Source organism: Poecilia mexicana, unplaced genomic scaffold (assembly GCF_051168715.1).
Source record: "Poecilia mexicana isolate PSO_F unplaced genomic scaffold, ASM5116871v1 scaffold_11, whole genome shotgun sequence".
NCBI classification, from domain to species: domain Eukaryota; kingdom Metazoa; phylum Chordata; class Actinopteri; order Cyprinodontiformes; family Poeciliidae; genus Poecilia; species Poecilia mexicana.
Genome location: NW_028263380.1, coordinates 27,712,296 through 27,738,917, shown reverse-complemented (window position 1 = coordinate 27,738,917; position 26,622 = coordinate 27,712,296). Strand labels below are relative to the sequence as shown.

Below are 26,622 nucleotides of genomic sequence, written 5' to 3'. Positions count from 1 at the left end.
ATCCACTTCACCTCCATCCACTTCACCTCCATCTCCTACACCTTCATCCACTTCACCTCCATCCACTTCACCTCCATCCACTTCACCTCCATCCACTTCACCTCCATCTCCTACACCTTCATCCACTTCACCTTCATCCACTTCACCTTCATCCACTTCACCTCCATCCACTTCACCTCCATCCACTTCACCTCCATCTCCTACACCTTCATCCACTTCACCTTCATCCACTTCACCTCCATCCACTTCACCTCCATCTCCTACACCTTCATCCACTTCACCTCCATCCACTTCACCTTCATCCACTTCACCTCCATCCACTTCACCTTCATCCACTTCACCTTCATCCACTTCACCTCCATCTCCTACACCTTCATCCACTTCACCTTCATCCACTTCACCTCCATCTCCTACACCTTCATCCACTTCACCTTCATCCACTTCACCTCCATCTCCTACACCTCCATCCACTTCACCTTCATCCACTTCACCTCCATCTCCTACACCTTCATCCACTTCACCTTCATCCACTTCACCTTCATCCACTTCACCTCCATCTCCTACACCTTCATCCACCTCACCTCCATCTCCTACACCTTCATCCACTTCACCTTCATCCACTTCACCTCCATCTCCTACACCTTCATCCACCTCACCTCCATCTCCTACACCTTCATCCACTTCACCTTCATCCACTTCACCTCCATCTCCTACACCTTCATCCACTTCACCTCCATCTCCTACACCTTCATCCACTTCACCTTCATCCACTTCACCTCCATCCACTTCACCTCCATCCACTTCACCTCCATCCACTTCACCTTCATCCACTTCACCTCCATCCACTTCACCTTCATCCACTTCACCTCCATCCACTTCACCTCCATCCACTTCACCTCCATCCACTTCACCTTCATCCACTTCACCTCCATCTCCTACACCTTCATCCACCTCACCTCCATCTCCTACACCTTCATCCACTTCACCTCCATCCACTTCACCTTCATCCACCTCACCTCCATCTCCTACACCTTCATCCACTTCACCTCCATCCACTTCACCTTCATCCACTTCACCTCCATCTCCTACACCTCCATCCACTTCACCTCCATCCACTTCACCTCCATCCACTTCACCTCCATCTCCTACACCTCCATCTCCTACACCTCCATCTCCTACACCTTCATCCACTTCACCTCCATCCACTTCACCTCCATCTCCTACACCTTCATCCACCTCACCTCCATCCACTTCACCTTCATCCACTTCACCTCCATCTCCTACACCTTCATCCACTTCACCTCCATCCACTTCACCTCCATCCACTTCACCTCCATCCACTTCACCTTCATCCACTTCACCTCCATCTCCTACACCTCCATCCACTTCACCTCCATCCACTTCACCTCCATCTCCTACACCTTCATCCACTTCACCTTCATCCACTTCACCTCCATCTCCTACACCTCCATCCACTTCACCTCCATCCACTTCACCTCCATCCACTTCACCTTCATCCACTTCACCTCCATCTACTTCACCTCCATCTACTTCACCTCCATCCACTTCACCTCCATCCACTTCTCCTCCATCCACTTCACCTCCATCCACTTCTCCTCCATCCACTTCACCTCCATCTCCTACACCTCCATCCACTTCACCTTCATCCACTTCACCTTCATCCACTTCACCTCCATCGCCTACACCTCCATCCACTTCACCTTCATCCACTTCACCTTCATCCACTTCACCTCCATCTCCTACACCTCCATCCACTTCACCTTCATCCACTTCACCTTCATCCACTTCACCTCCATCTCCTACACCTCCATCCACTTCACCTTCATCCACTTCACCTTCATCCACTTCACCTCCATCCACTTCACCTTCATCCACCTCACCTCCATCTCCTACACCTTCATCCACTTCACCTCCATCCACTTCACCTTCATCCACTTCACCTCCATCTCCTACACCTCCATCCACTTCACCTCCATCCACTTCACCTCCATCTCCTACACCTCCATCTCCTACACCTCCATCTCCTACACCTTCATCCACTTCACCTCCATCCACTTCACCTCCATCTCCTACACCTTCATCCACCTCACCTCCATCCACTTCACCTTCATCCACTTCACCTCCATCTCCTACACCTTCATCCACTTCACCTCCATCCACTTCACCTCCATCCACTTCACCTCCATCCACTTCACCTTCATCCACTTCACCTCCATCTCCTACACCTCCATCCACTTCACCTCCATCCACTTCACCTCCATCTCCTACACCTTCATCCACTTCACCTTCATCCACTTCACCTCCATCTCCTACACCTTCATCCACTTCACCTCCATCCACTTCACCTCCATCTCCTACACCTCCATCCACTTCACCTCCATCCACTTCACCTCCATCCACTTCACCTTCATCCACTTCACCTCCATCTACTTCACCTCCATCTACTTCACCTCCATCCACTTCACCTCCATCCACTTCTCCTCCATCCACTTCACCTCCATCCACTTCACCTCCATCCACTTCTCCTCCATCCACTTCACCTCCATCTCCTACACCTCCATCCACTTCACCTTCATCCACTTCACCTTCATCCACTTCAGCTCCATCGCCTACACCTTCATCCACTTCACCTCCATCTACTTCACCTTCATCCACTTCACCTCCATCTCCTACACCTTCATCCACTTCACCTCCATCTCCTACACCTTCATCCACTTCACCTCCATCCACTTCACCTTCATCCACTTCACCTCCATCCACTTCACCTCCATCCACTTCACCTCCATCCACTTCTCCTCCATCCACTTCACCTCCATCCACTTCACCTTCATCCACTTCACCTCCATCCACTTCACCTCCATCCACTTCACCTCCATCCACTTCACCTCCATCTCCTACACCTCCATCCACTTCACCTTCATCCACTTCACCTTCATCCACTTCACCTTCATCCACTTCACCTCCATCTCCTACACCTCCATCCACTTCACCTCCATCCACTTCACCTCCATCCACTTCACCTCCATCCACTTCTCCTCCATCCACTTCACCTCCATCTCCTACACCTCCATCCACTTCACCTTCATCCACTTCACCTTCATCCACTTCACCTCCATCTCCTACACCTCCATCCACTTCACCTTCATCCACTTCACCTTCATCCACTTCACCTCCATCCACTTCACCTCCATCTCCTACACCTCCATCCACTTCACCTTCATCCACTTCACCTTCATCCACTTCACCTTCATCCACTTCACCTCCATCCACTTCTCCTCCATCCACTTCACCTCCATCTCCTACACCTCCATCCACTTCACCTTCATCCACTTCACCTTCATCCACTTCACCTCCATCCACTTCACCGTCATCCACTTCACCTCCATCTCCTACACCTCCATCCACTTCACCTCCATCCACTTCACCTCCATCCACTTCACAATGGCTTAATACTGAAAGATCATGCTTGAAGATGGAAAAAGTTTTATTAACAGTGAAAGGTAGTTCAGCAAAATTTACTCACAAGTGGGACATACATAAAATATCTGCCTTTATAATACATAGACTGATGTGACTGACTCATCATGTCATGTGACTAAAATTTACAGAATAAAAGGGCGGAATGTTGTTGCCTTTTAGCTTCTCAATCCTGTCCGACCCTCTCTCCTGATTGATTTTTTTTGTTAATGTATTTTTTTTTATTTATGTATTTGTCTCGTTTTTGTTATGTCAGTACGGTGATTTATGTTCGTTATGGGAAAAAAATTAAAAATCGGAGAAGTCATGTAAGTTTTGCAAAATGTATGTAATATCAATGTATGTATGATCTCCTGATAAACAAATAAATAAATTAAAAAAAAGATTTGTAAGTTTTGAGTTAAATGAACACAAAAAAGCAAGTTGTCATAGCAAAAGCCAAAGAATGAAGTTAAATTAATGTAAATAAATCCATAAGGTGAACCTCAGCCCAAATACACTTTTTAGAGTGCAGGCTAACTGGGTGCCAAACAGGGTGTGTGGTTCATTTGGCCCTTGGTGGCTTCCATCCTAAATACTACCCTGCCTCAGATACCCAGATACCCCCAAACAGAAACCAAGCCAATGACGTCATCTGGTGAACATTTCATAAATCGCCCTGTAGTCTTCCGGGGCCACTTTGGGACTTTTGGCATGAATTTAATCCCAGCACTGCTGTAGGTGTGACACTGTCACCTCTAGGGGGCGCTCACAGGTAAGCATGAAACAAAACCTCCAGGCAGCAAAAGTCAAGAAATGTCAGAAAAAGGTAAAAATGGGAAAATTAAAGACTTTGTTTCAGAGATTTCAAAGCTTTACACAGATTCACAAGTTCAGTCAATGTTAATGTAAAATATGGAGTTTTATTAAGATGTTGGTTTTTATAACAACCCACTTAGTTTTCCATCCATGCGAATACATAAAGGCAAATGGTCCTTAAAGGTTCTTTATGAAAAAAACAAACAGAACAATTCATAGTTTTACACAAATAATGAAAAGCAGAAAATAAAAACAGGAAAATCAAAAATAATTCCCAGTCAGCAGCAGAGCTGAACCTCATTTAGAGATAAAGCTGAGCTAAACCATCCAGGATTAGCTCAAGCTAACAAGCTAACCTGTCTGGTCTAAACCTGCTCAGATTTCAGATTAAAATCCGATTAAAACGGTTCCAGAATGTTCCAGAGGGGAAGAAACTTTTCTCTCTAACCCAAATATCCACAAGCCGAGACAGACAGAACCTTCCAGACAGATTTTACAAACTGTTGCCATGGTTTCCATCGCAGAGGTTTCAACCCGCCCTGCAGCTCACTACTGCCCCCTCTGGCCAGATTTAACAATACTTCCATTTTTTGGCTCTAAAATGAGATTCAACTGACATGAAGCCGGTTCAGAGGTCCGGTTCTGTTTGGTCAGAACCTCATGGTTCTGTTCACTGGACCGGACCAGACAGCCAAAAAATAATTAGATGAATTTTCACATTAATTTATTTTATAAAAATTATTATGACTGAGGTCAAAGGTCGAGGTGTTTCTGTCTGAATGAGAACATCATGGAGGAAAATGTTCTGGAGGTTCTGACCCGGCTGAGCTCAGGCCCGTTTAGTTACTTTAATTAAATAAAGATACAATTTGTATCAGATGACCAGCGCTGGTTCCTGACCCGGTCTGACCCAACCCGGTTCAACCCGGTCTGACCCGGTCCGGATCCAGAGCGCTGGGATTATTCCCAGGTGGATACCACGATACCAAAACACACCGACTGATGCTGGTCTGAGGGACGACCCGACCCGATCCGACCCGACTCACCTCAGGGACCGGTTCTGACTCTGGAGGGCCAGGATCTCTGCCACCAGAACCTGCGGGTCCAGAACGTGGGGGAACCGGTCCATGGCCGAGTCCACCAGCTGGGCGCTGAAGATGGCCAGGAGCTTCTTCCGGACCACCTCCCTCTGCTCCGGACCCGGTTCTGGACCTGGACCAGTCTCCCATGTGGCCCGGTCCCCTGCCAGGCCGTGAGCATCGGGGATCCGTCCGAACGGGTCGGACCAGTACCGGTGCTGGTGCTGGTGGGTTTGGACTCTGCGGTGCTGGAAGTCTGGAGGCTGGCTGTAGGCGGGTCTGCTGAGCGGAACCGGGCCACAGCTGGGGTACCGGGCCGGGCTGTAGCGGGCCAGGTCAGTCGGAACCATCCGGGACGGGCCGTGTGAGCAGCAGAACGGTACCGGCCCGGTTCCGTAGGGGGTGGCGTACTTCGGGTCGGGGAGACTCCACGGGTTCTGACTGTCTATGGATCCCAGGCCGGAGTCCAGCTGGTCCTGGCAGCCCTGGTTCCGGACGGGTCCGCGGTCCGGTTGCAGGACCGCCTTCTCCTTCCTGGACTGGGACTTTCTGCCGGAGCGGTGTCCGGACCGGACCGGTTCCGGCTTCCTTCCAGAACTGCTGCCGTGTGCCAGAGTCAGTTTCCGGGCCAGGTCGTCCACCAGAGGCGGGTTCGGGTCCGGAACCGGGCCGGGGTTCTGTTTGGACCGCTCCGGATGGTGGAACTTACATTTGGTCCCGTAAGTACATTTCTTCCCTGGAAGCAGAAACCAGAAGGTTCTGTCAGAACCGACCCGTCCAGAACCGGGCCTCACAGAACCTCATCAGAACTCAATTCAAATTTATAGTTTATATCCTCAAACTAAAACATTTCCTCTGATAGAACCCACCCAGAACCCAGAGCCGGTTCTGCTGTCTAAAGGTTCTACTGGGCCCGGTCAGCGAGACCCAGCTGGATCAGCAGAACCCGGCCAAAACCGGACCTGATTACCTGGAAGGCGAGACGGAGAGGATCCGGTTCTGATCTGATCCGGGTTCTGATCGGTTCTGGGTGTTTGGGTTGGTGAAGGTCCGATCTGAACCCAGTAGAACCAGACCAGTGTTCTGCTCTCCTATTGGACCCTGAGCTGACAGAATGTTTCTGCTTCCTGTTTGTGGAGTCTGAGCCTGGAGGACTTCCTGCCGCAACAGGAAGTGACGTCTCACCGTAGGGACACGCCGGCTTCTTCTGCGTCTTCGGGAACTTCCGGAGGAAGTTCTGCAGGTCGGGTCCGTGTCGGCCCAGCGGGTCGTCTGGCGGCATGAACCTGTCGGGTCGAAGCGAGTCGTCAGTGAAATGGCGGCCGGTCGTTTGCGGCGGGAAGCGGAAGGGGCGGGGCTTACTTGTTGTTGACGAAGGAGTACATGAGCAGCCGCTCCTCGATGAAGCGGCGCCACTCGGGCTTGTCGCCCTGCAGGTCGCGGTAAAGGTCATTGGACACGACGACGCCGTCCGACTCGAAGGCGTGCTTCACGATGAAGCAGTCGTCGTTGCAGACGACGCGTTTCCCTGCGACGCGGCGGGACGGCGTGAACACCAGGATCTTCTTCTTCTCCAGCTCCCGCAGGATGTGCTGATCTGCTCATAGGGGCAGAACGTTAGCGCCGTTAGCTCGGCTTCCTGCACCGCCACCAGGGGGCGCCGTTTGTCACGGTAACACCTCGTCATGCTTTCTTGTGGAGGAAGTAGTAAAAATAAAAGTTAAAAACAGTAAAAATGTCAGTTTCTTTTAACATTAACTGAAAATTATCAGGAAAACAATAAAATCAAAAGTCTTAGTAAAAAAGATTTTTTCACAATAAATCAAACGATGCGATAAATGATCAACCTTCGTTGGAACCGTGTAAATCTGTCCCAATAAGTAACATAATCAATTAAATCGCATGATTAATGAAAATGAAATCTATAATTTCCATTTTCATAAAAAAAGTTTTATGTCTGCAGCTCTTCTCCACCAGTGGCGGCCATGTTGGATTTCTGAGTCAACGGTTGGTCAGCATCAACTGCTTCTTCATGCGACCTGTTCCAGTTGGTTTTCCTGACTCTGACCTTTGACCTCTGGGTTCATAGCTGCATTCAGCTGAAGTTATAAACGCAGAAATCTCCACGGAAACAGTTTGGATCAGAAACCGCCCGGTTCTTCACAGGTGGCGCCGCTTAATGAAACTAAAGGAAAGAATCTCAGTTTTCATCTTACGGGACTTCAAGCTTTCATCTCGTCTGAGTCCTAAAGCTGCGACTCAAACGAGTCCTAGTTTGAGTCGCAGGACTCTGGTTCTGACTTTCTGACTCCGGTTCTGACTTTCTGACTCCGGTTCTGACTTTCTGACTCCGGTTCTGACTTTCTGACTCTCCGTGACGCTGAGCTGCGGCTCCTGCTGCAGGCCTGAAGCTGCAGAGGAAACTTGCTGCTGTTTCCAGGAAGCTGCTGTTTCTTCGAGAATCAGGTTTTTCTCTGCAGCCTGATGTGACCTGGTTAGTTAAATTCACATCCTGCAGCCGGAGCTTATCTGCAAGAGCAATCTGTTCATTTTCATGATGCAAACCAGCTGCGTTTTCCTCCAGATGAAGCTGCAGCACACGCTCGTGTTTTTGGTGTCAACCAGCGGAAAAACCAACATTTTTATCTTCACGATTTCAGTAAGAAGGAGAGCAGATAAAGCTCTTCGCTCGGAGTCTGGAAAGAAAACGAAGAAGTGACCCTGAGGGTTTTTCCCATCAGAGCGTCAGAGTTAACCACGTCCTGCTGAAGAACCAAGCTACGCTCAGCACCGAGCTTCACACGCCGCTCCCTCTGCCCACAGAGCAACAAACCCAGTGGTTTCATTCTGTCAGGATGAAGACTGGGACAGTTTGAAGTTTGGTGAAGTTAAGACGTGAAGCAGGTGATATCAACGGGTTTCCATGACAACCAGAGTTTCTGAGGATCAACAGTGTCCAGTCTGACACCAAATATGAGAAAATAATCATGAACCGATTACAGATTGGTCCTTCTGCAGAGCAGGAACATCAGGAGGCTAACGTTAGCTTATGTGATGCACCATAAAATGGGAGATTTTAATCATCACTTGTTTATATAGTCAAGAAAATCTGCTTAAGACTATAAGTCACCACAATATTATTAGTATTCCAGTGTATGGGGTTTTTTTCAGACTGAATTGACCAAAATACCCCGTTGAAGCAAAAAAGCAAAAAAAAAAAAAAACGGAACCAAAATGCGGACAGCGTTTCACCAGGAGGCCTAAAGGCAGGAGCTCCGCCCCCTCGCTCTTCAGTTTGGGGAAGAAGATGGCGGCTGTTCGTTTCACTGAAGCTGTTCATGTTTACAGGCAGGAGAGGCTCTCCACTAAGAAGAAAGGAGAAGCGGAGACGCATCAATAAAAAAAAAATCATTTGTTACAATCGTTTCAAACCATTCGAGACGTTTAACACTTAGCTGTGAGTTATTCTGATTTAAAGGTTTTATAAATGGTTTCCATCTTTTTTTACATATCTGATGTTTTCTTGTTGAAAACATAAAAAGTCCTGATCAGTGTTGGCCACTGCTAGCTAAAGAGCTAGCTGTGCTAACGCTAAAGCACTAATCATAAACATTAGTTCTGTTAATGCTAAAAGCTAACCAACATGTTTAGCAGAAGCTAATGCTACCATGTTGACACCCATCATGTGTCAGTGACACATTCTCAGACCAGCACAACTCTGCTAAAGTGCTAATAGCTGAGCTAATGTTTTTAGCACTTTTGTGTTTTTGCAGACTTTGAAAACGTTTAGCACACTTAGCTTTCCCTACATTATTCTTTCCAGATAAATTATAAACCGCTCATTTATTTGGATGTTTTATAAACTTAATAGATTTTAAACTGTTTATTGCTGAACTACAACAATGCATTCTGGGTAGAGAATAATCGTCATTTCCTGCATCATAAGTGGAAAAGTGAGCAAAACAATTCATTTATGTAAATATTTGCATGCATTTGTTTCTTCTAGCACCCCCTGCTGTTTGTTAATGTGTCATATTCTTCTGTATACATTATTTGTTTGTTGTATATTTGTCATTTTTTAAATGAAATTTCTGGAGAAAGGAAACAGAACCACATCTTAAACAGACTTCAGAATAAGAGTATGAAAACAAAAGTCTAACTAGTTGGAGTCAAAAATCAAAACTTGAACACAGATGTTGAACTTTGTTCAACTGAAAGTTTATAAAACAGCCAAGAAAATACTTCAGAATTCATCTGGAAAAATTAAATTAGCAGAAGTTTGGTGTGTTAAATATTAGCAAAGTTAGCAGACATGCAAAGCTAATAATTAGCTCAGCTATTCGCAAATTAGCAGAGCAGAGGAAGTGTTCCTTATTCTGGACATGAGTCATCAGCTCTGGTTCCGATCCAGAAGCTCCGTCCCGTGTTTTGCAGCAGTCGTTCTGTGTTGGAAGCTGTTTGCTGAGCGGAGCAGATTCCACCGGCTGCGGAGCCCCGCGCCGGCCCCTGCAGCGGCCCCCCCGCGCCGCGCCCTGCAGCGGCCCCCCGCGCCGCGCCGGGCCCTGCAGCGGCCCCCCCGCGCCGGGCCCTGCAGCGGCCCCCCCGCGCCGCGCCCTGCAGCGGCCCCCCCGCGCCGGGCCCTGCAGCGGCCCCCCGCGCCGCGCCCTGCAGCGGCCCCCCGCGCCGGGCCCTGCAGCACTGAGCCACACCTGGAGTCCTCCTACCTGTGATGGGGACGTCCGGTCTGGGCTGCTCCTTCCTCCAGGACGGGACGAACACGGTGACGTCGCTGTGGCCCCGGTCCAGGAAGAAGTTGACCGCCAGCTGGATCCCCAGGCAGGAGAAAACTTCCTTGTTGCCATGGCTACAGGAAACCAGGAAAAGAGCGGTTCAGAACAAAGAGCCCGGTGTTTGCAGCCCAGCATGTTGGTTCTACGAGTCTCCAGAACTCAGAGCCTGGACCAGAACACCCTGGACCCGGAGTCGGTCCGATTTGAACTTAACCCAATGAACTCAGTCAGAAATAATCACATTTTCAATAACGGATGAAACACATCCGTAAATAAATGTATCCATCAGTAAATTAATTTAACTTCCTCTTCATGTTGAAATCAAATGTTTTAGTATTTAAGTGGCTCCATACTTTGAGCTGAATCTGATTGGTCGAACTCCACCTGCAGCAGAGTTAGCCCCGCCCCTAAATGCCAACATTTATCTCAATAATTAATTAACTATATGTTTATTGTTCATTTGAATGATTTCATATTAAAGTAAAAATGTAATCAGATTTTCATGTTTTGAATCTTGACAGTAGAAACAGGCAGGGCTTAAAGTTAGACGTGATTGGACTAGACTCTTCTTATGGTGACGGTTAGCCAATCAGAAATCAGGGTTGATGTTTGGACTGCAGGTTGGTTCTGGTTCTGGTTGTTCAGGTTAATTCTGTTTTGGGTTCTGGATATTGCTCCATTAATCTCCGCAGCCTGTCTGATGGGCTTTAACTAGACCGTAGCATGTAATGACGGATCAGCGACTCGTCCTGCTGAGGTTCAGCTTTGAACCGATGAGCAATAAAAATATTGATTTATTACCTGATTGTTGATCAGCAGCCATTGCACCTCTGTAGACTCTGTGTGTGTGTGTGTGTGTGTGTGTGTGTGTGTGTGTGTGTGTGTGTGTGTGTGTGTGTGCGCGCGCGTTTGTAATACCTTGTGGGGACGATTTTCCTGACATATACTACGTTGTGGGGACCAATCGCTCCTTGTGGGGACCGGAGCCTGGTCCCCATGAGGGGAAACCCTGTTTTTGGGTCAGGGGTCAGAGTTAGGGCTAAGGTATGAATTGAGTTTAGGTTGGTTAGGGTTAGGAAAAGGGTAAAGGTCAGGTTTAGGCTGTAGAAATGAATGGAAGTCAATGGGAAGTCCCCACAAAGATAGCAACACAAACATGTGTGTGTGTGTGTGTGTGTGTGTGTGTGTGTGTGTGTGTGTGTGTGTGTGTGTGTGTGTGTGTGTGTGTGTGGACTAAGGCTGAAATGATTAATCGATGACTAATTCAATAATCGATCGATCAGTGTTTCCAGGCTGTTTACTGAAACAAATCAAACATTTTGATTTTAAATTAAAACTTTTTCACCTTAAATCTGTTTTTCAGTTTTAGCTTCATCTCCTATTAATCACCTTCCAGTTATTAATCAGTTAATCAATAATTCGATCCTACACTGTGTTGATCAGCTGAGGTTTAATCATGTTAGATTTTTCATCCTTTCATCGTATAAATGTTCAAACGTTCACCAAGGCTCTTATTGCCTTTTAAAATGTTCATTTTCTCATAAATCAAAAGCTAATTGTTCTTTTTCTTTGCATTTCCAAACATTTCTAATAGTTTATAAAACATGCTTTTTTAAAGCATGTTTTAAATGAAACATCTGCTCAATTTGTCCATTTTTATTCTGATCATCAGAATAATTGAATAATAATATTACTACAATAAGTCGACCTGGTGAGGCGGAAGTAATGAACTGGACCGGCGGACCGGATTCTTCTGCTGCTAAATCTGTGTAAAACATAAACTACAGTTTCAAAAATCACCAATAATGGAGTGAAATGAATGAAACCAGACCTGAGTGAACTCCAGAGGAAGTAATCTGGTTCATCAAATCGTTTCTTTCTGCCTCCAAAACAAACAGCTTCATGTTTAGATTTATGCAAAGCAGAGCTAAACGCTCCCAACCCTCAAAGGTCACAAAGGTCAGCGCCGTTTGTGACGAGCAGAAATTCGGAAAAGAGTCCAGAGCTTTTCATGAAGCCCAACATCCAGGATTCATTCAGCCTGAAGCATCAGAACCACCCGGACTGGACCGGACCAGACCGGACCGGATCAGACTGGACCGGACCAGACCGGACTGGATCAGACTGGACCGGACCAGACCGGACCAGACCGGACCGGATCAGACTGGACCGGACCGGACCGGATCAGACTGGACCGGACCGGATCGGACTGGACCGGACCGGACTGGACCGGACCGGGCTGGACCGGACCGGACTGGACCGGACCGGATCAGACTGGACCGGACCAAGTCATGGATCACAGCAGAGAAAAAGCAAAAAACTGAAGCAAAGCTTTGTGCATGAATGTTGGACACTATTAGAGCTCCGTACGCTGGAGGGTTTTTAAGCTCCTGCAGAAAACATCAAACATCTTCAATAAAAGCAGATTAATGCAGACAGGACAACTCCAGGTTATCAATATATCAATATTGATTATTAACATTGTTTCACTGCTTCATGGTTGAATACAAACAGGAACGAAACGATAACTTATTATTACAATAACAAGCAGAGGATCAAATGTGATTTTCAGCCCTGATCAATAATCAATAATCGCTGTTTTCAGTCCATGCTGAGCAGGTCCAGTTTACATGAGTCAAACAGGAATATTTAAAAACTGAAATAATCTGAACACTTTAAAAACACAGATATTGGATTTGTGAGCAGAATAATCAGAGTAAAGGATAAAAGTAAAGGTAGTGGAGCCTCAGCCCTGAGGAACGCCACAGAAACTGGACCAGTTTATGTAAGGAAGTGATTCTAGTGATCAGCCATTGGATGGTTTGGATGTTTGAAGCAGGAACTCGGCGGTTCGTCTCATTCCTCCCTCAGGCTGATCGTTTCTGAACCCGGTGAGATAAAGAGCCGTTTCAGGAGAATCGTCTCCGTCTCCTCCTGTCAGCCGGTCGCTGGGAAACGTCCCGATGGGCCCGATGGGCGGGCGTTGGGCCGGGCCTTCTGAGGAGGCCGCCGGGCCGGTTCCTGCCGCGCTCCGAACAGACACATCAGATTTGCATAAAGCAGAAGAAGCCGCGGCGTGTCAGAGCCTGCATGGAGAGGCGGAGATTCAAAGCGCCGAGGCTGAGCAGAGTTCAGGCTACCGTCTCTTTAAGAAGCCCGGCTTTCTACGGAGAGCTGAAGCCGATGACCTCTGACCTGCAGCCTCCAGGCGGCTGATTGGCTCTCTGACTCATCAGGAAACCTCTGGAAACAACCCAGGTCCAAACCAGACGGGCTGCAGAACACTGGACCAGAACCAGAACCAGAAATGAACCTGATCTGAACAAGATCTAATTCTGGTTCAGGTCAGGTCCAGATCAGGTTCAGGCCTGGTTCTGGTTCTGGTTCAGTGTCTGTAGTGAAAACTTCACACCGTTCTGTAGATACGTTCTCACCAACTGCCACAGTTTCTCTCTGTGATGCTGCAGAGTTCAGGAGATCCAGAACCTCATCAGAACCTCATCAGAACCTCATCAGAACCTCATCATGAAGTTCAGGAGGAAAGCGCTCTGCCTGTGGTTTTCAGTTTACAGCTGCTGCTTCTGCCCATAAAGTCTCTAAATTGGAATTATGAAAATAAATTTGCTGAATGAAACGGATTTAAAAATAAACTCTGTTTTCAGTAAAACGTTTGGCTCAGGTCGGGTTTTCCAGCCGGTTTGAATCGGATCGGATCAGAGCCGCTGGGCCCGGTTAGATAGGAGCATATTTAGGTCTTAGAACTGCCTAGTCAAAGTCAGAGAACTGAAACCCGCGGCCACAGAGGGGCTAAATGCAGCTGCAGGCCACACTTTTCAGATTCCTACTAGTGAGTTTGAAGCTGCAGGGCGTGTAAATGTTTAAGGGTTCTGGAAGTTTCCTCCAGAACCTTTTGACTTATTAATAAAAGCAGCCAGAACCAGAAGCAGAACCGGGTCAGAACCAGAACTCTTTGGTTCTGTTTAACCAATCAAAATCTTCATATTTTGATTAAAGGAGGAAAAGTTTCTGATTTTCATGGAGATGAAGCACGAGGAGACGAATGAATGAATGAATGAATGAATGAAGCTCATTCATTCATTCAGTACTAATGACCTACAGAGTGAACTACCTGACCTCTGACCTCCTGGCTCTCACCTCATGGCGACGTTGCTGCCGTCGATCACCACGGCCCTCAGGGCGTCTCGGTCCTCCATGTCCCGGTTCTGGTTCCGGGTCGGCAGGTCGGGGACGGGGACCAGCAGCTCGGGGCCCGGGGCCTCGGAGTCGCCTCGCGGCACCAGGACCGACACGGCGGTCCGTGGGCCGGCTCCGACCCGGACCAGCTCTCCCAGAACCTTGTCCGTGTCGTCGCCGAACTTCCTCTGGACGGCCCGGACCTGAGCCGTGGAGAAGCCCAGCTTATGGAAGAAGTCCAGCTGGGGGTCAGAGGTCATCGTCCCCTCGTCCGGCTGCGTGGCGGTGGTTCTGCTCCACGACTCGGCTGCTGAAACTGGACCCACATCGGCTTTCATATCAGAACCATCATGGCCGACCTGCAGGAAAACAGCTGGTCAGGATCAGAGGTCAGGGGTCAGAGGTCAAACTGCAGGAAGCAAAACGTCTACTGTCACGTTTTATTTTCAGTTATTACTGATTATAATCTGAGATTATAATCTGATCAGAGATTACAGAGAACACTGAAGAATAAAATAATTATCAATATTAATAATGAGTTTAATTATAATTAATGTTAAATAATGAAACTCAGTTTTCATCTTTATTCTGATGTTTGTTCATTTCCTGATGAACTAAAAGGTTTCACACATTTAGAAAAGAGAAAAACTCCTTTAATGTTTTAACTTAGGCAATGAGATGCTATAAACAGTGTCACTGTTTTTAAATTGTTTTCTATTGTTTTATATTTGTGCATATTTAGTTTTATTTTGTAACCAGGTTTCTGTGTATTTCAGACTTCTGCCCCTTTCGAAAATGGGATCTAGATGTCAACGGGGTTTAACTGGTTAAATAAAGGGGAAAAACTTCATCTGAATCTGCTGTTAATGCTTTAATAATTATAATTAACATTAATTATCATTTTTCCTGCTCATTCATGACTCCATTTTAACTTTCTGAGGAGTTTCTGGATCTAAAAGTCTCACAAGTTGCCAGCAGTAAAGGTTCCGGTCCAGTTCCGGACAGAAAGCGGATAGAAAGTCTCGGTACCGAACCGAACCGGGCCGAACCCGCCGCCTCCAGCTCACCTGCTCCTCAAGTGTGTCTGTCCCTCCAGGTCCGCGTCTCTGTCGGATCTGGGAGGAACGCGGAAGAAGAGCCGCTCTTCTTCTGCGCTGCGCAGCAACAGGCGGAGGTCACGTGACGCAGGGGCGGAGCCACAGAAAGCTCCGCGGGGCGTCCGGGGCCCCCTCCCTGTCTGGGGGGGCCGCTGCCTTAAAACGGAGGAAAAAACAGTTTAGAGCCACAAAAACTACCAGAAACATTCAAAGTTCTCTTCACCTGAATGTTTATTTCTACTGAACATGAAGAAAATCACAAAACAAACAAACATGTTCAGATATGCTCATGAAATATTTTTTTAGAAAGCAGGTTTGAAAATGCATTAATAATAACAATAATAATAACAATAATAATAATAATAATAATGGGGACATCCTGTACCAGACTGCAGTATAATCTAATTTGTATCTGAATTCCCTTCATAATGTTTAATTTTCTGTAATTTCTCTAACTTCCTGTTTCCTGCAGGTTGTTGGGATTCGCTGAGCTGGAGGAGAAAATTCATCAGATCAATCAGATCAATGTGTTCCGATCAGAACCAATCAAAGCATCTGGTTCCAGACTCACACTGGTTCCGCGTTCAGGTTCCAGTAAACAGGTTGCACAGGTTCAGCCTGCAGCAGAATTTCACTGCAATATGCAAATTGTGCAACAGCAGTTGCTGAAACGTGAGCGCTGGGAACGCTCAACGTGACGAAGCAGAACGAGGCGCAGGTCAGATCCCAACTGATCACAAAAGATTCACAACGAAAACATCTGAACTGAATCCTCAGGTTATAAAATCACATTCATGTTCCAGCAGATTTAAAATGAAAAAAGGCTCAAATTTTTTCAAAATAAATAAATAAAAGTGGTGAAAGGACACATCTCTGAGGGCTTCCAGGAATGATAATGTCATGGTTCAGGTTTTTGGTGAGGTGAGATGAGACGCAGGCAGGCCCAGGATGATGATGAAAATAATGAATTTTAATGATAAGTCCAAACAGAGACGGCACAAGAACAGACTGACGACATAACACACGACGTCAACTTAGACAAACCTAGACAAGGACCCGACGAGGAACACAGACAACAGGTGGGTTTAAATACATACGGGGTAATCAAGGGAATGAGACACACCTGGGAAACAATCAACGGGGAAGACGCAGAGACAGACTCAGGGAACAGGACTACACAGAAACTCAAAAACACACAGAAACACGGAACATGACAGACAAAAGAATATTAAATAAAATAACTATAAAGTTTCTGTCTGGTGAAATGAATCAGCTGGAAACTGAATACTGATAAAAATTAAAACTGCTGATCAAACATGGAGGACAAAGAACCAGGCAGGCTGTTTGTTGTATGGAAAACTCTTCTCTGATTTATGGGATCAGTTTCAGATCGATAGTCATAACAAACTAAATCTTCTCTATGATCCCAGTCAAACCACCATGAAGCTGCTGCTGCAGTCCTGAACCTCCGTTCGAGTCCAGCAGGAGCCTCTAGCCGTCACTGCGGGGCCATCCGCTCCGACTCAGCTGGCAACAGCTGTAAAATAGTTTACTATCAAAGGCAGGAACTATGGACTACTGATACTGCCAGAATTGATAATAAATAAATAAGCAGACAGATAATTATTATTTTGTTTTTCTGTCAAAGCAGACTCCTGAGGTGTGTTCTTGTATCCTCTCTGTGCTTCTTTCTGTCATGTCCTCTTATCTTCTTCCTTCCTTTTCAACCTTTTCCCTCCTTTCTTCCTTTCTTTTTTATTTGTGTCATTACATATGAAATAAACCCAAAGTAATTGCTAATAAAGAAGAAACTGCGATCAAATAATTAACAAAACAAGGAAATAAAAATGGCAATTAATTAATTTGAAAATTAACATTAGAAAATAAAAATGACATCAAATAAACAAATAAATAAATCAAGAAGTAAAACTTTAAATGAATAATGAGCAAAAATGGGAAATATAATTGAAAATTAATTAATTAATTTGGAAATAAATATATTGTAATTGGGGGCTCCACAGTGGTGCAGTTGGTCGAGCTGTTGCCTTGCAGCAAGAAGGTTCTCAGTTCGATTCCCAGCTCTCTCCAGGTACCTCGGCTTCCTCCCACAGTCCAAAAACATGACCATCAGGTTAATTGGTCTCTCTAAATTCTCCCTAGGTGTGTGTGTGCATGTGTGTGTGTCCTGTCTGTCTCTCTGTTGCCCTGCAACAGACTGGCAACCTGTCCAGGGTGAACCCATTAGCTCACATTAGCTGGAGAGGCACCAGCAACCCTCCCGACCCCATTGAGGGATAAGAGTATATGAATATATTGTAATTTGTTATTTCCTCACTTTTTAAAAATGGTAATTATGGCAGGATTAGTCCTCCATAGCTGAATGAGAATGATGTAACTACAGTACCCAGAAGTCAGCGGGAAGCTGCGCAGCCTCAGTTGACCTCTGCTGGTGTTGTCTAACCGGGTCACAGTTCTGCTCCGTGTCGCTGAATAAAGTTCGGGATCCAGACCCAGCAGCGGAGCTTGGCCCTTCTGAGACCAGCGGAACCGGTTCGTGTCCGCCCATGGTCCTCCTGGTCCGATCCAGACCGTCTGCGAGGCTCGGCTGAGCTAGTCAGCGGGCTAACGAATCCACAGGCCGGCGTGGAGAGTGAGATGACCCGCTGCTGGTGCTCCAGCCCGGGGTCAGCTGAGTGAGAGGGCCGCCGCCGGAGCGCCGAACCCCCGCAGACATGTGGCAGAGCCTCGGCCTCACCCTGCTGGTCATCGTGGCCACGCTGCTCTGCGTGCTGCTGTTCATGCTGTTCGGTGAGCTCACTCTCAGAACCGCCCGGAACCGAGCCCGAACCCCGCAGAAATGTCGGACCGGAGGCTGACCATCATGGCTGCTGCTCCCGCTTCTCTGATCCGTAAAGCTTGAAATGAGAAAAGAAGCAAAAGCAGTTAGCGGATCCTGGTTCTGGTTCTGGTTCTGAAATCGCTCCAGAAACTAGAAAATGCAGAGAGGGAATGTTTCAGACTTTATTTGGCTCTGATGGTTCTGGTTCACAGAGAATACAACCCAAAAGTCCAGAACCTCAGAATATTGGATCAGATCAATAATCAGGACAAAACCCAGTGGACCAGAACCAGAACCAGCAGATAACCCAGGTCACTCTCCACATTCTGGATCTCCAGATGAAATGAAAACTTTATTCTGAAAGAGAGTTTGGACCTTTCAGAATAAGGTCTGGTCCGGTTCTGAAACGGTTCTGGTTGTTTCTCTGTTTGGTTAAAACAGGGGTGTCCAAAGTGGGTCCAGGAGGCCCGGCGTCCTGCACGTTTTAGTTCTGTTCCTGGTTCTGACAACCTGTTCAGCAGGTCCGTACTCATTGGACCCAGGGGTCTAAAACCAGGATGCCGGGCCTCCTGACCCACTCTGGGCACCACTGGGTTAAAAGTTTCTGATTTGTCAAGTTGTTGCTGTGTGGAGACAGTAGAGAGGAAAACTCCAACAGAACCAGAACCAGAACCTGGTCCATCACTGATTTTAGTTAATGTTCAGAATACTTCATGTCTTCAAAAGCTGATGAACAGCAACGGTTCCGACCCAGATTAGTCCCGTATCGGGCATCAGATTGGGTCCAGCTGAGGGCAGGAGGTGAACTAAAGGTTCTGGTTCTGGACGGATTGGGTCTCTCAGTCACGGTTCGCTCTCTTCGTCCTCAGGTTGGTACGTCGTCTGGCAGCTCTTCCTGTCCAAGTTCAAGTTCCTGCGGGAACTGGTCGGTGACGCCGGAACGCCGCAGGCCGAGACCCGGCCGTCAGAACCCGAACACCCGGCCGGCGCCCCGACCAGAACCAGGAACCGGACCGCACGCCAAAGAGTCTCCTTCCCGGAGAGCAACTCGTAGCGGGTCGTCGCTCCTCACAGGACGGTTTACAGGAACCAACCGGTCCAAGGGAAGTCCTGTGAGGACGGTCCGGTCCGGTCCAGATGATCCAGCTGCTTCTTGCCGCCAGCTAGGGGCGGGGCTTCTTAACGTAGATGACCTCCATGACCTCAAACTGCTAATCGGTTAACGGACCTGGACGTGTCCAACATCATGCTGTTAGAAACCGTCGTCTTCAGGAAGTCACATGGTCTCTTCTGTATCCAATCAGCTGCAGCCAGCTGACCTCATCAGTATTTCATCACTTCCTGTGGCTTTTAATCAGCTTGGGGGAGGGGCTCTTTATTAAGATGAAGCTTCTTTAGTGTAAATAAATTAATGCCAAACAGGAAATGAGTCTTTTGTGGAAAAGTTCCTCCAAACGATGTTAACACGCCCCCCAGTGGATATTAGCAGCGTTACATGGAAAACGGAGTCAGGTTCTGGATTTTAAAACATTTATTGAAGTTTATCTGCTGCTGCACAGCATGATCATTATCCACTGAAAATGTTCTGATTGGTTATGGATAAGACATTTAAGTAATACAGAGAAAACTAATGGCAAATTATTAAACAACCCCAGCATCAATTATTGATTTTTGATCTATTAAAATGTCTATCTTCACTGTTCTATTATAAATTTAACTTGGAAAATGACAATGCAGCAACTATGTGCAACCTAACAAATTCCCTGTTATGTAAATCATGACGCCTATAAAAATATTTAACCTCTGAATTCACGTTTGTGTCTCTACATGCAGACAAAAGCAAAAGGTATAAATGTTTTATAGTGACAATCCCTTTCATGCTGCCCATCCCAACAGAGAAAAAACATTCAGTTCAGATTCTTTATTTCAAACAACTTAGAAAATATATGAACACAAATATAGAAATATATAAAGTAAAAATACAGGAGTACAAACATGGTTTTCAACATAAAAATCCATCATTTCAGCTGTTTTATTTCTCACATTTATTATTCTTCTATAGCTTTATATTAAAATACATATCAGTTTAATGCAGATTTGTCCACAAACATCTACTACATTAGATTTACATATAAACTTTATTTATACTGTATTTATCCAGATCGTTGGATCAGGCCTGATGTTTCAGCAGGAAGTCAACCAGACCCGATTAACCGCTGCCAGAGCAGCCGACCAATCAGAAAGAAGCTCCTCCTGCAGAAACGCCAATCAGTCTGCAGGTGGCGCCGCAGCACAGGACAGAACCACAGCAGCTGCATGAAGGAAGAGCCTTACCAGTTCATCCTCCATCATCTCAGCCGAGTCCAACAGTCCGACAGAATCACCTGAGTTCAACAGAATACATTTCAGTTTACCAGCTGAATTTAGCTAGAGAAATAAAGAAACATTAAATAGTGAAAAATAGTCATAGAAATGTAAAGAATTAAAAAAAATACTTTTCAGCCAATCCCGTTTTCTCTGACTTTTACATTCAGATTTAATTATACATAAGGGAGGAAAATATATATCTGATGCCGATTATTATGCTGCACCTTCAACTCAGATTTCCATATTTTCAGCCCATCCTGACAATAAATCAAGAGCTCTGACTGGTTCAACATCTTTTCTCGTATCTGAAATATAAAAAACTAAATCAGAACTTTCCTCTCAGGCCGGAAAACCTGTTTGATGAACATAACCGTAAAAGCTACAGCTCAACAGGAAAACTCCAAACTTCAGAGAAGTGGAGAAATGCGCCCCCTGCTGGTCATCAGCAGAACTACACTGACGGTTCTGAGTGAGTTTGAACCCAGACAGGAGAAAGACCCTCGCCTCCATGTGGTTCTCACCCATCGACAACAGAACATATAAAATGTGTATGATAAGAACAAATTATTTCTGTTGGAGGCTTACCTAAAACCCTGCCGGGAAAAGCCGCAGCAGGGCCTCAAACTGCCTCACTTCTCTGTAGCAAACCGTGTAGGAAAGGACAGAACCACGGCAGGCTCAGCCTCGCTGGAAACGGCTGCAGCAAAGTCACTGAAAACCATCAGTAAATGGCGTTTAAAAGCCATCTGTTTACCGCTGAGAACGGAGCCATCTTTACAGGAGACGAGAAGCAACACGCTGCTGATCATGCGTTAGAAACTCCGGATTTCAAATAACATCCACTGAACAAAACCGGTCAGGAACAAAACTCACCTTCCTGCAAACAAGTCAGGTCGTTACAAAGTTCAGATTTAGAACCGCAGAAGGAGGATGACAGCGGATTAAGGTCTCACACGCCGCCATATCTGACCAGTACCTGCAACTGAACGGCAGTCGTAGAGTTCTTCTTCTTGAAATTTATTGGCGGTTGGCAAGAAACGATAGGTGAGCATTACCGCCACCAACCGGTAAGGAGAGTGAACCACATGACATAAAATAAAACAAAGAAAAAAAAACTATATCCTACGGAGCCCCTAAGGGGACATGGAGGAAAAAAAAAAGGAAAGAAATCCCGACTTATTATCTCGAGATCCCGAGAAACTAAGTCGAGATCTCGAGATCCCGACTTATTATCTCGAGATCCCGACTTATTATCTCGAGATCCCGAGAAAATAAGTCGGGATCTCGAGATCTCGAGATAAGTCGGGATCTCGATTTCTTGACTTAGTTTCTCGGGATCTCGAGATAATAAGTCGGGATCTCGAGATAATAAGTCGGGATCTCGCGATAATAAATCGAGATTTCTTTCCTTTTTTTTTTCTCCATGTCCCCTTAGGGCAGGGGTGTCAAACTCAATTTCACCGAGGGCCACTTCAGCATATTGGCCACCCTCAAAGGGCCACATTGACGGTACAAATCAGGAGTGCCCAGCTGCAGTCCTTCAGACTGCAACTTTTAGATGCATCCCTGCTAAAACACCCCAGGCAAAAGGTTGACTTCCCTCATTAGCAGCAACTCAGTTCTGTAGAGCCTTATAATGAGTCAATGATCCAGGTGTGTTAGAGAAGGAACGCATCTAAAGTTGCAGATGGTAGCTCTGGAAAACTAGACTTGGGCACCCCTAGCATAAAATGTATGAAAATACAATGTTAAAAATAAATTGAACACCTCATATTGTTAAATAACTCTTTGGAGCTTCTGGTTAGGAAGCGCATTACAAACCTTTGTTTGAAATGGCGTGTTAAATTCAAGTCTCCATTACAGACCAGAGAAAACTAAAGAGAATGCAACTTTGTGTTAATCCATTTGAGGAGCCGGCAGTTTATCTTGAGGAAATAAATGACGATGCAAAAGTTAATTAGACTGTAACATGCGCAGTCTGCTGCTCAACCACTGCGGAGGCAGTTGCGTTACGCCACTGCGAAGAATTAAAAACCGCTGGAAGTAACTCATCCAGCGGATTTAACAAATGGAGCCTTCTGGGTTCACGTTACCCAGGAGAGCGGCGCTCTGGAGGAGCTGCAGACGTGACATCTGTCCGTTTCGGAGAAGCGAAAAAAAAAAAAATCCTTAAAGCGCACACCGGACCCCGCAGGGTAAAACACTCAGAGTTCAGTTGATCTGTTTGGATCAGACAGATCCAACTGACTGATGAATTAGCGCAGATTTTTCTGCAGATGGGAACCAGGAGGAAGTGCGTTCAGACCCCAGCGGGTGAAGTGATGCTAATTTAAGTGAAGTCGCTTAATTTAATTTATTAAAAGTTATTGGGGCTTCAGTCAGTGGTTTTTTTGTCACTACGGAGAAAAATGTAGATGCATTTATCTGCTTAATTTGTGATGGGATCAGGATTCACGGTGAATATTCACTAAACCGTATAAAATGCGGCTAAATAGCGATGTTAATATGATTATAATTTCAGGGATAAAAATAGTACAGGGCCATTTTTTTTTTTTTTTTTTTATGTTGTCGGTCAAGATAAGGATAACAAAAAAAGTCTAGCGCGACCTGCCGCCCTGACACCAACTCACACATCTTCATTCACAGTCTTACTTGTAAATCGATTTTTCTTTTCTTGGACGTTTTGATGTTAGCTTGTCGAAGTCTCAGTTTTATTCGCTGGTAAAATCAATAAGCAGCTTAAGGTGACTCTGCTGCTCTCTAGTGGCGAGAAGCCGTAATGTTGGCTGGTAACAATCGGAATGCATTATGGGAGATGTAGTTTGTCGTCAATTCGTGCTCAAAACCTATTTTAAGTCAATCATGGACCTATAAAACGCTGGGGGGGCCACATAAAATGACATGGCGGGCCACATGTGGCCCGCGGGCCTTGAGTTTGACACATGTGCCTTAGGGGCTCCGTAATATCCTATTATACAACTTACACTGTTTTAAAAAATCTAATATAGCCTGATATCCTCTGCTTCCTGAATCCTTTTGCAGTAAATCAACAATGTCAAATTTCATTTATTACCAAGGTACCTAATTAACTTGTTTCTCTGAATCCAGTAATTCCTGCAATGCAAGATAACATGTTCCACTGTCTGGTTTCCCTCTCTGATGTTTCCCTATCAGAAATAATGAGCTACTCACCGCTGTGTGTCTGATTCCAAGTTGTGAATAATTATCTCTTCTCTCCTGTTTCTTTTTGTTCTTCTCATTTGTCCAAATTCTCTTTTGGATTTTATGAAACCACTGTCTTTTCCTTTCTTCTACCCATAACGTTTGCCACCTCTCTTTCAATTTTGGTTTAATCATACCATACCAACTTTATTTACAAAGCACTTTAAAACAACCACATATGATACAAAGTGCTGTACATTAAAACACAACATAACAATTAAAAAAAAATAAAAACTCTTACAGTTTAAAAACAAACAAACCAACATACAATTTAAAACTAGATCCCGCCGGAGTTGAAAGCCAAGTAAAATAGATGAGTTTTAAGAAGAGCTTTCGTGATCGTTCAGTATGAATCAGTTCTGCGTTGTGTGACTAAAGGCCAAGAGGCAGGATGAGATGAAACGTCGTTTATCTGTGCGGAACAGAATATGGACTGATCAGGAATCGGGTTCATCACAGCGGGTTCAGGACCTGACGAGGAGCAGCATTTCATGTTAGCAACAAGCTAACAACATTTTACCGGAACCTGCCTCGCGCACATCTCTCATGAACTGGCAACGAGATGTCTGTGTTCACTATATTTAGCACTGCCACTCACCAGGAGGGGGTGCTGTTTCACCCTTTACACATGAACCCGAACTGGGAAGTAATGACAAGTGGAATTCTACACATTAACTATGTTACACCTGCTCTAAACGTAAAACTGGATCCACTGAACTTCTCCCTCTCCTGAAGCCACTCTGATAAGACGATACAAGTCTCTTAGTTTTCATATAATATGTTAATCTTCCATTTATCATTCTCTCCATTATTTTACATAAGTTGGATGTTGGCCTTCACACCTGTGAGGGTGATCACTGGAATACCTGTGATCACCCTCACACCACTTAATCCTCTCCCAAAATCTTTATCTCAGTAATCGTTTTTTTGTTTTACAAATACTCTGGCTGCTCATCAGTTTGTTTTTCTGTTCTTCATTTCTCACTGTAACCAACAGATTCTCATCTCTAGGATCTTAGTAAGCATCAGCTCTCCAAATGTAACCGGATCCTTTCTGCGTTGTGCTGGTTTTATTGAGTGATCAGCCTGTGACACGGTTTGACTTTAAAAAGGATTATTTCTCAATTTATTATGATGAGAACAACATATAGAAAACAACCGTGTTATAGGCCGCCCGCTCCAAGTCCTATACAAAACAAAAGTACATGACAAAACTTAAGTTAATAAATCTATAAATAAACTGGATGTATTTAGATGAAAAATAAACAGCACATACCTCTCAGGCAGGACAACATGACAAAAGGGGAGAGTCTAAAGGTGCAAACAATTTAAAGACAATACCACAGAAGAAGAAATAAAAACGAGGGGATTCTGATCTTAAAGTAACACGGTTAAAACAAAGAGTTTTTTTTAGAGGTGTTTCAGTCAGGTAAGGAACATTACAAGTAACTATACAAATAACCAAAAAAAGACATTTTGTGTAATGTCACCTAAATTAGAAATGTGCCGATCAGGTTTTTTCCTGATTGGCACATGAGGGCCGATCACCGATACCGATCACATAATTTTTTTTTTTAATCATAAACAGTACCGGTTACATTATGTGGAAAAAGGAACCATGAATTCACCTTAATTTAGACAAAAACTTGTTTTTAATAACTTTTTCCAAGAAGAAAACTAAACAAAACAGGCTTTGTCCAAATTGTACTGCTATTGATGATACTATCTTTAACAGAAATAACATATTTATTTATTTATTTGCAAAGAGCCTAAATAAAACCTCTCACTATTGCCAAAAAAATTAAAGTATAAAACATTCAAAGGCAAAAACAGGATCCATTACAATAAACAATCCAGATTTACTGAATGAAAACTTCCTGTTAGCATGGCGGCTAGCTGGTTACTGCTAGCTCTGATTGGCTGATTCTGACTGAGCGGAGTAATTATGCAGATCAGGGAGGAGATCGATTATTTTTTCAGAGATTATCTGTCTCATGTTAGGACAGCGAAAGTTTTAATACGTATGTAAAATGTATTTTTTAAGTTAGATGCTGCAGCTTTAAGCAGGTTCGGTGTGAGAGTCACTACCAGGTGGAGCAGAAGCGAAGCTCCGTCTGTCAAATATTACTACCTGTAGCGTAGCAGCGGTTCAACAGGAGAGCAGAACCAGAGTCTGACATCGCAGCTCGAAGACTTAAATCATTTCGCGGGTTATTTGTGTAGCTTTCTGACCGTCATGCTAATCCGGGTGAGTGTTTGTAGCTGTGCGCTGCTTTACCTGCTATCTGATCCTCCGTATGTCTTTTTTACTGTGGTGAGCCTCGATGTAGCCAAACTCCGTCATTGTTTTTATGTCGTATTAGCTTCGTTGTGTTGATGCATTTTGACCTGCTTCAATTTTCCCCACAACACGCAGCAAACTTCCCCATTCACTCAGTGGTTATAGATCCACATCGCTTAGGATTTGTTGCTGCGCGTTTGCGCAGTGAAGGAAGGAGGAGACCAGCTGCACAGGCAGGCTGGAAATGAGATGCAGGTGATCAGTTTGTGTGATCGGCACACCTCTAACCTAAATCCATCTCATCATCTCCATCATCCTCAACCTCAGACGCTACAGCAGTCCAGTCACACACCTGTTTTATGCCAACCACCCAGCAATTTTTTTGTGTCATTTCTCTTCTGTCAACCTCAGATTTCGCTCCAGTCCTTCTAAACACAATCTCCTTCCACTGTCGTCA

At 45.4% G+C, this 26,622-nt stretch overlaps 2 protein-coding genes and 1 long non-coding RNA gene across 4 annotated transcripts; 1 reads left to right on the top strand and 2 right to left on the bottom strand.

The window, feature by feature from the left end:
- Positions 1-4,380: 4,380 nt before the first annotated feature.
- On the bottom strand, positions 4,381-15,519 carry zc3h12ab (zinc finger CCCH-type containing 12Ab). 2 transcript variants are annotated; one of them, XM_014976912.2, is made up of 6 exons: positions 15,427-15,519; positions 14,321-14,718; positions 10,100-10,239; positions 6,738-6,972; positions 6,561-6,661; positions 4,381-6,111 (listed from the first exon to the last, which is right to left on the bottom strand). In XM_014976912.2, the coding sequence occupies exons 2-6, from the start codon at positions 14,695-14,697 to the stop codon at positions 5,339-5,341; spliced, it is 1,626 nt and encodes a 541-aa protein (XP_014832398.2). In that variant the 5' UTR covers positions 14,698-14,718; positions 15,427-15,519; the 3' UTR covers positions 4,381-5,338. The 2 variants fall into 2 exon arrangements, with proteins under 2 accessions (XP_014832398.2, XP_014832400.2); XM_014976914.2 differs by having other exon boundaries at positions 14,321-14,732; positions 15,427-15,517.
- A 2,354-nt stretch (positions 15,520-17,873) lies between these two features.
- smim13 (small integral membrane protein 13) lies at positions 17,874-20,103 on the top strand. The gene is made up of 2 exons (XM_014976915.2): positions 17,874-18,264; positions 19,165-20,103. Exons 1-2 carry the CDS (start codon positions 18,189-18,191, stop codon positions 19,347-19,349), a joined length of 261 nt encoding a protein of 86 aa, XP_014832401.1. The 5' UTR covers positions 17,874-18,188; the 3' UTR covers positions 19,350-20,103.
- Positions 20,104-20,201: 98 nt separating this feature from the next.
- On the bottom strand, positions 20,202-21,806 carry LOC106910310 (uncharacterized). The gene is made up of 2 exons (XR_001416314.2): positions 21,536-21,806; positions 20,202-20,679 (listed from the first exon to the last, which is right to left on the bottom strand). It is a non-coding gene; the product is annotated as an uncharacterized LOC106910310 (long non-coding RNA).
- Between the last annotated feature and the right edge of the window lie 4,816 nt (positions 21,807-26,622).

Bases quoted from the DNA above. Each gene is read 5' to 3' on its own strand.
- zc3h12ab (XM_014976912.2), bottom strand. From the start codon at position 14,697: ATGAAAGCCGATGTGGGTCCAGTTTCAGCAGCCGAGTCGTGGAGCAGA. The intron at 6,662-6,737 runs GTAAGCCCCGCC...TCGACCCGACAG, and splicing joins TACTCCTTCGTCAACAACAA to GTTCATGCCGCCAGACGACC. The intron at 6,112-6,560 runs GTGAGACGTCAC...TTCTGCTTCCAG, and splicing joins GAAGCCGGCGTGTCCCTACG to GGAAGAAATGTACTTACGGG.
- smim13 (XM_014976915.2), top strand. From the start codon at position 18,189: ATGTGGCAGAGCCTCGGCCTCACCCTGCTGGTCATCGTGGCCACGCTG. The intron at 18,265-19,164 runs GTGAGCTCACTC...CTTCGTCCTCAG, and splicing joins GCTGCTGTTCATGCTGTTCG to GTTGGTACGTCGTCTGGCAG.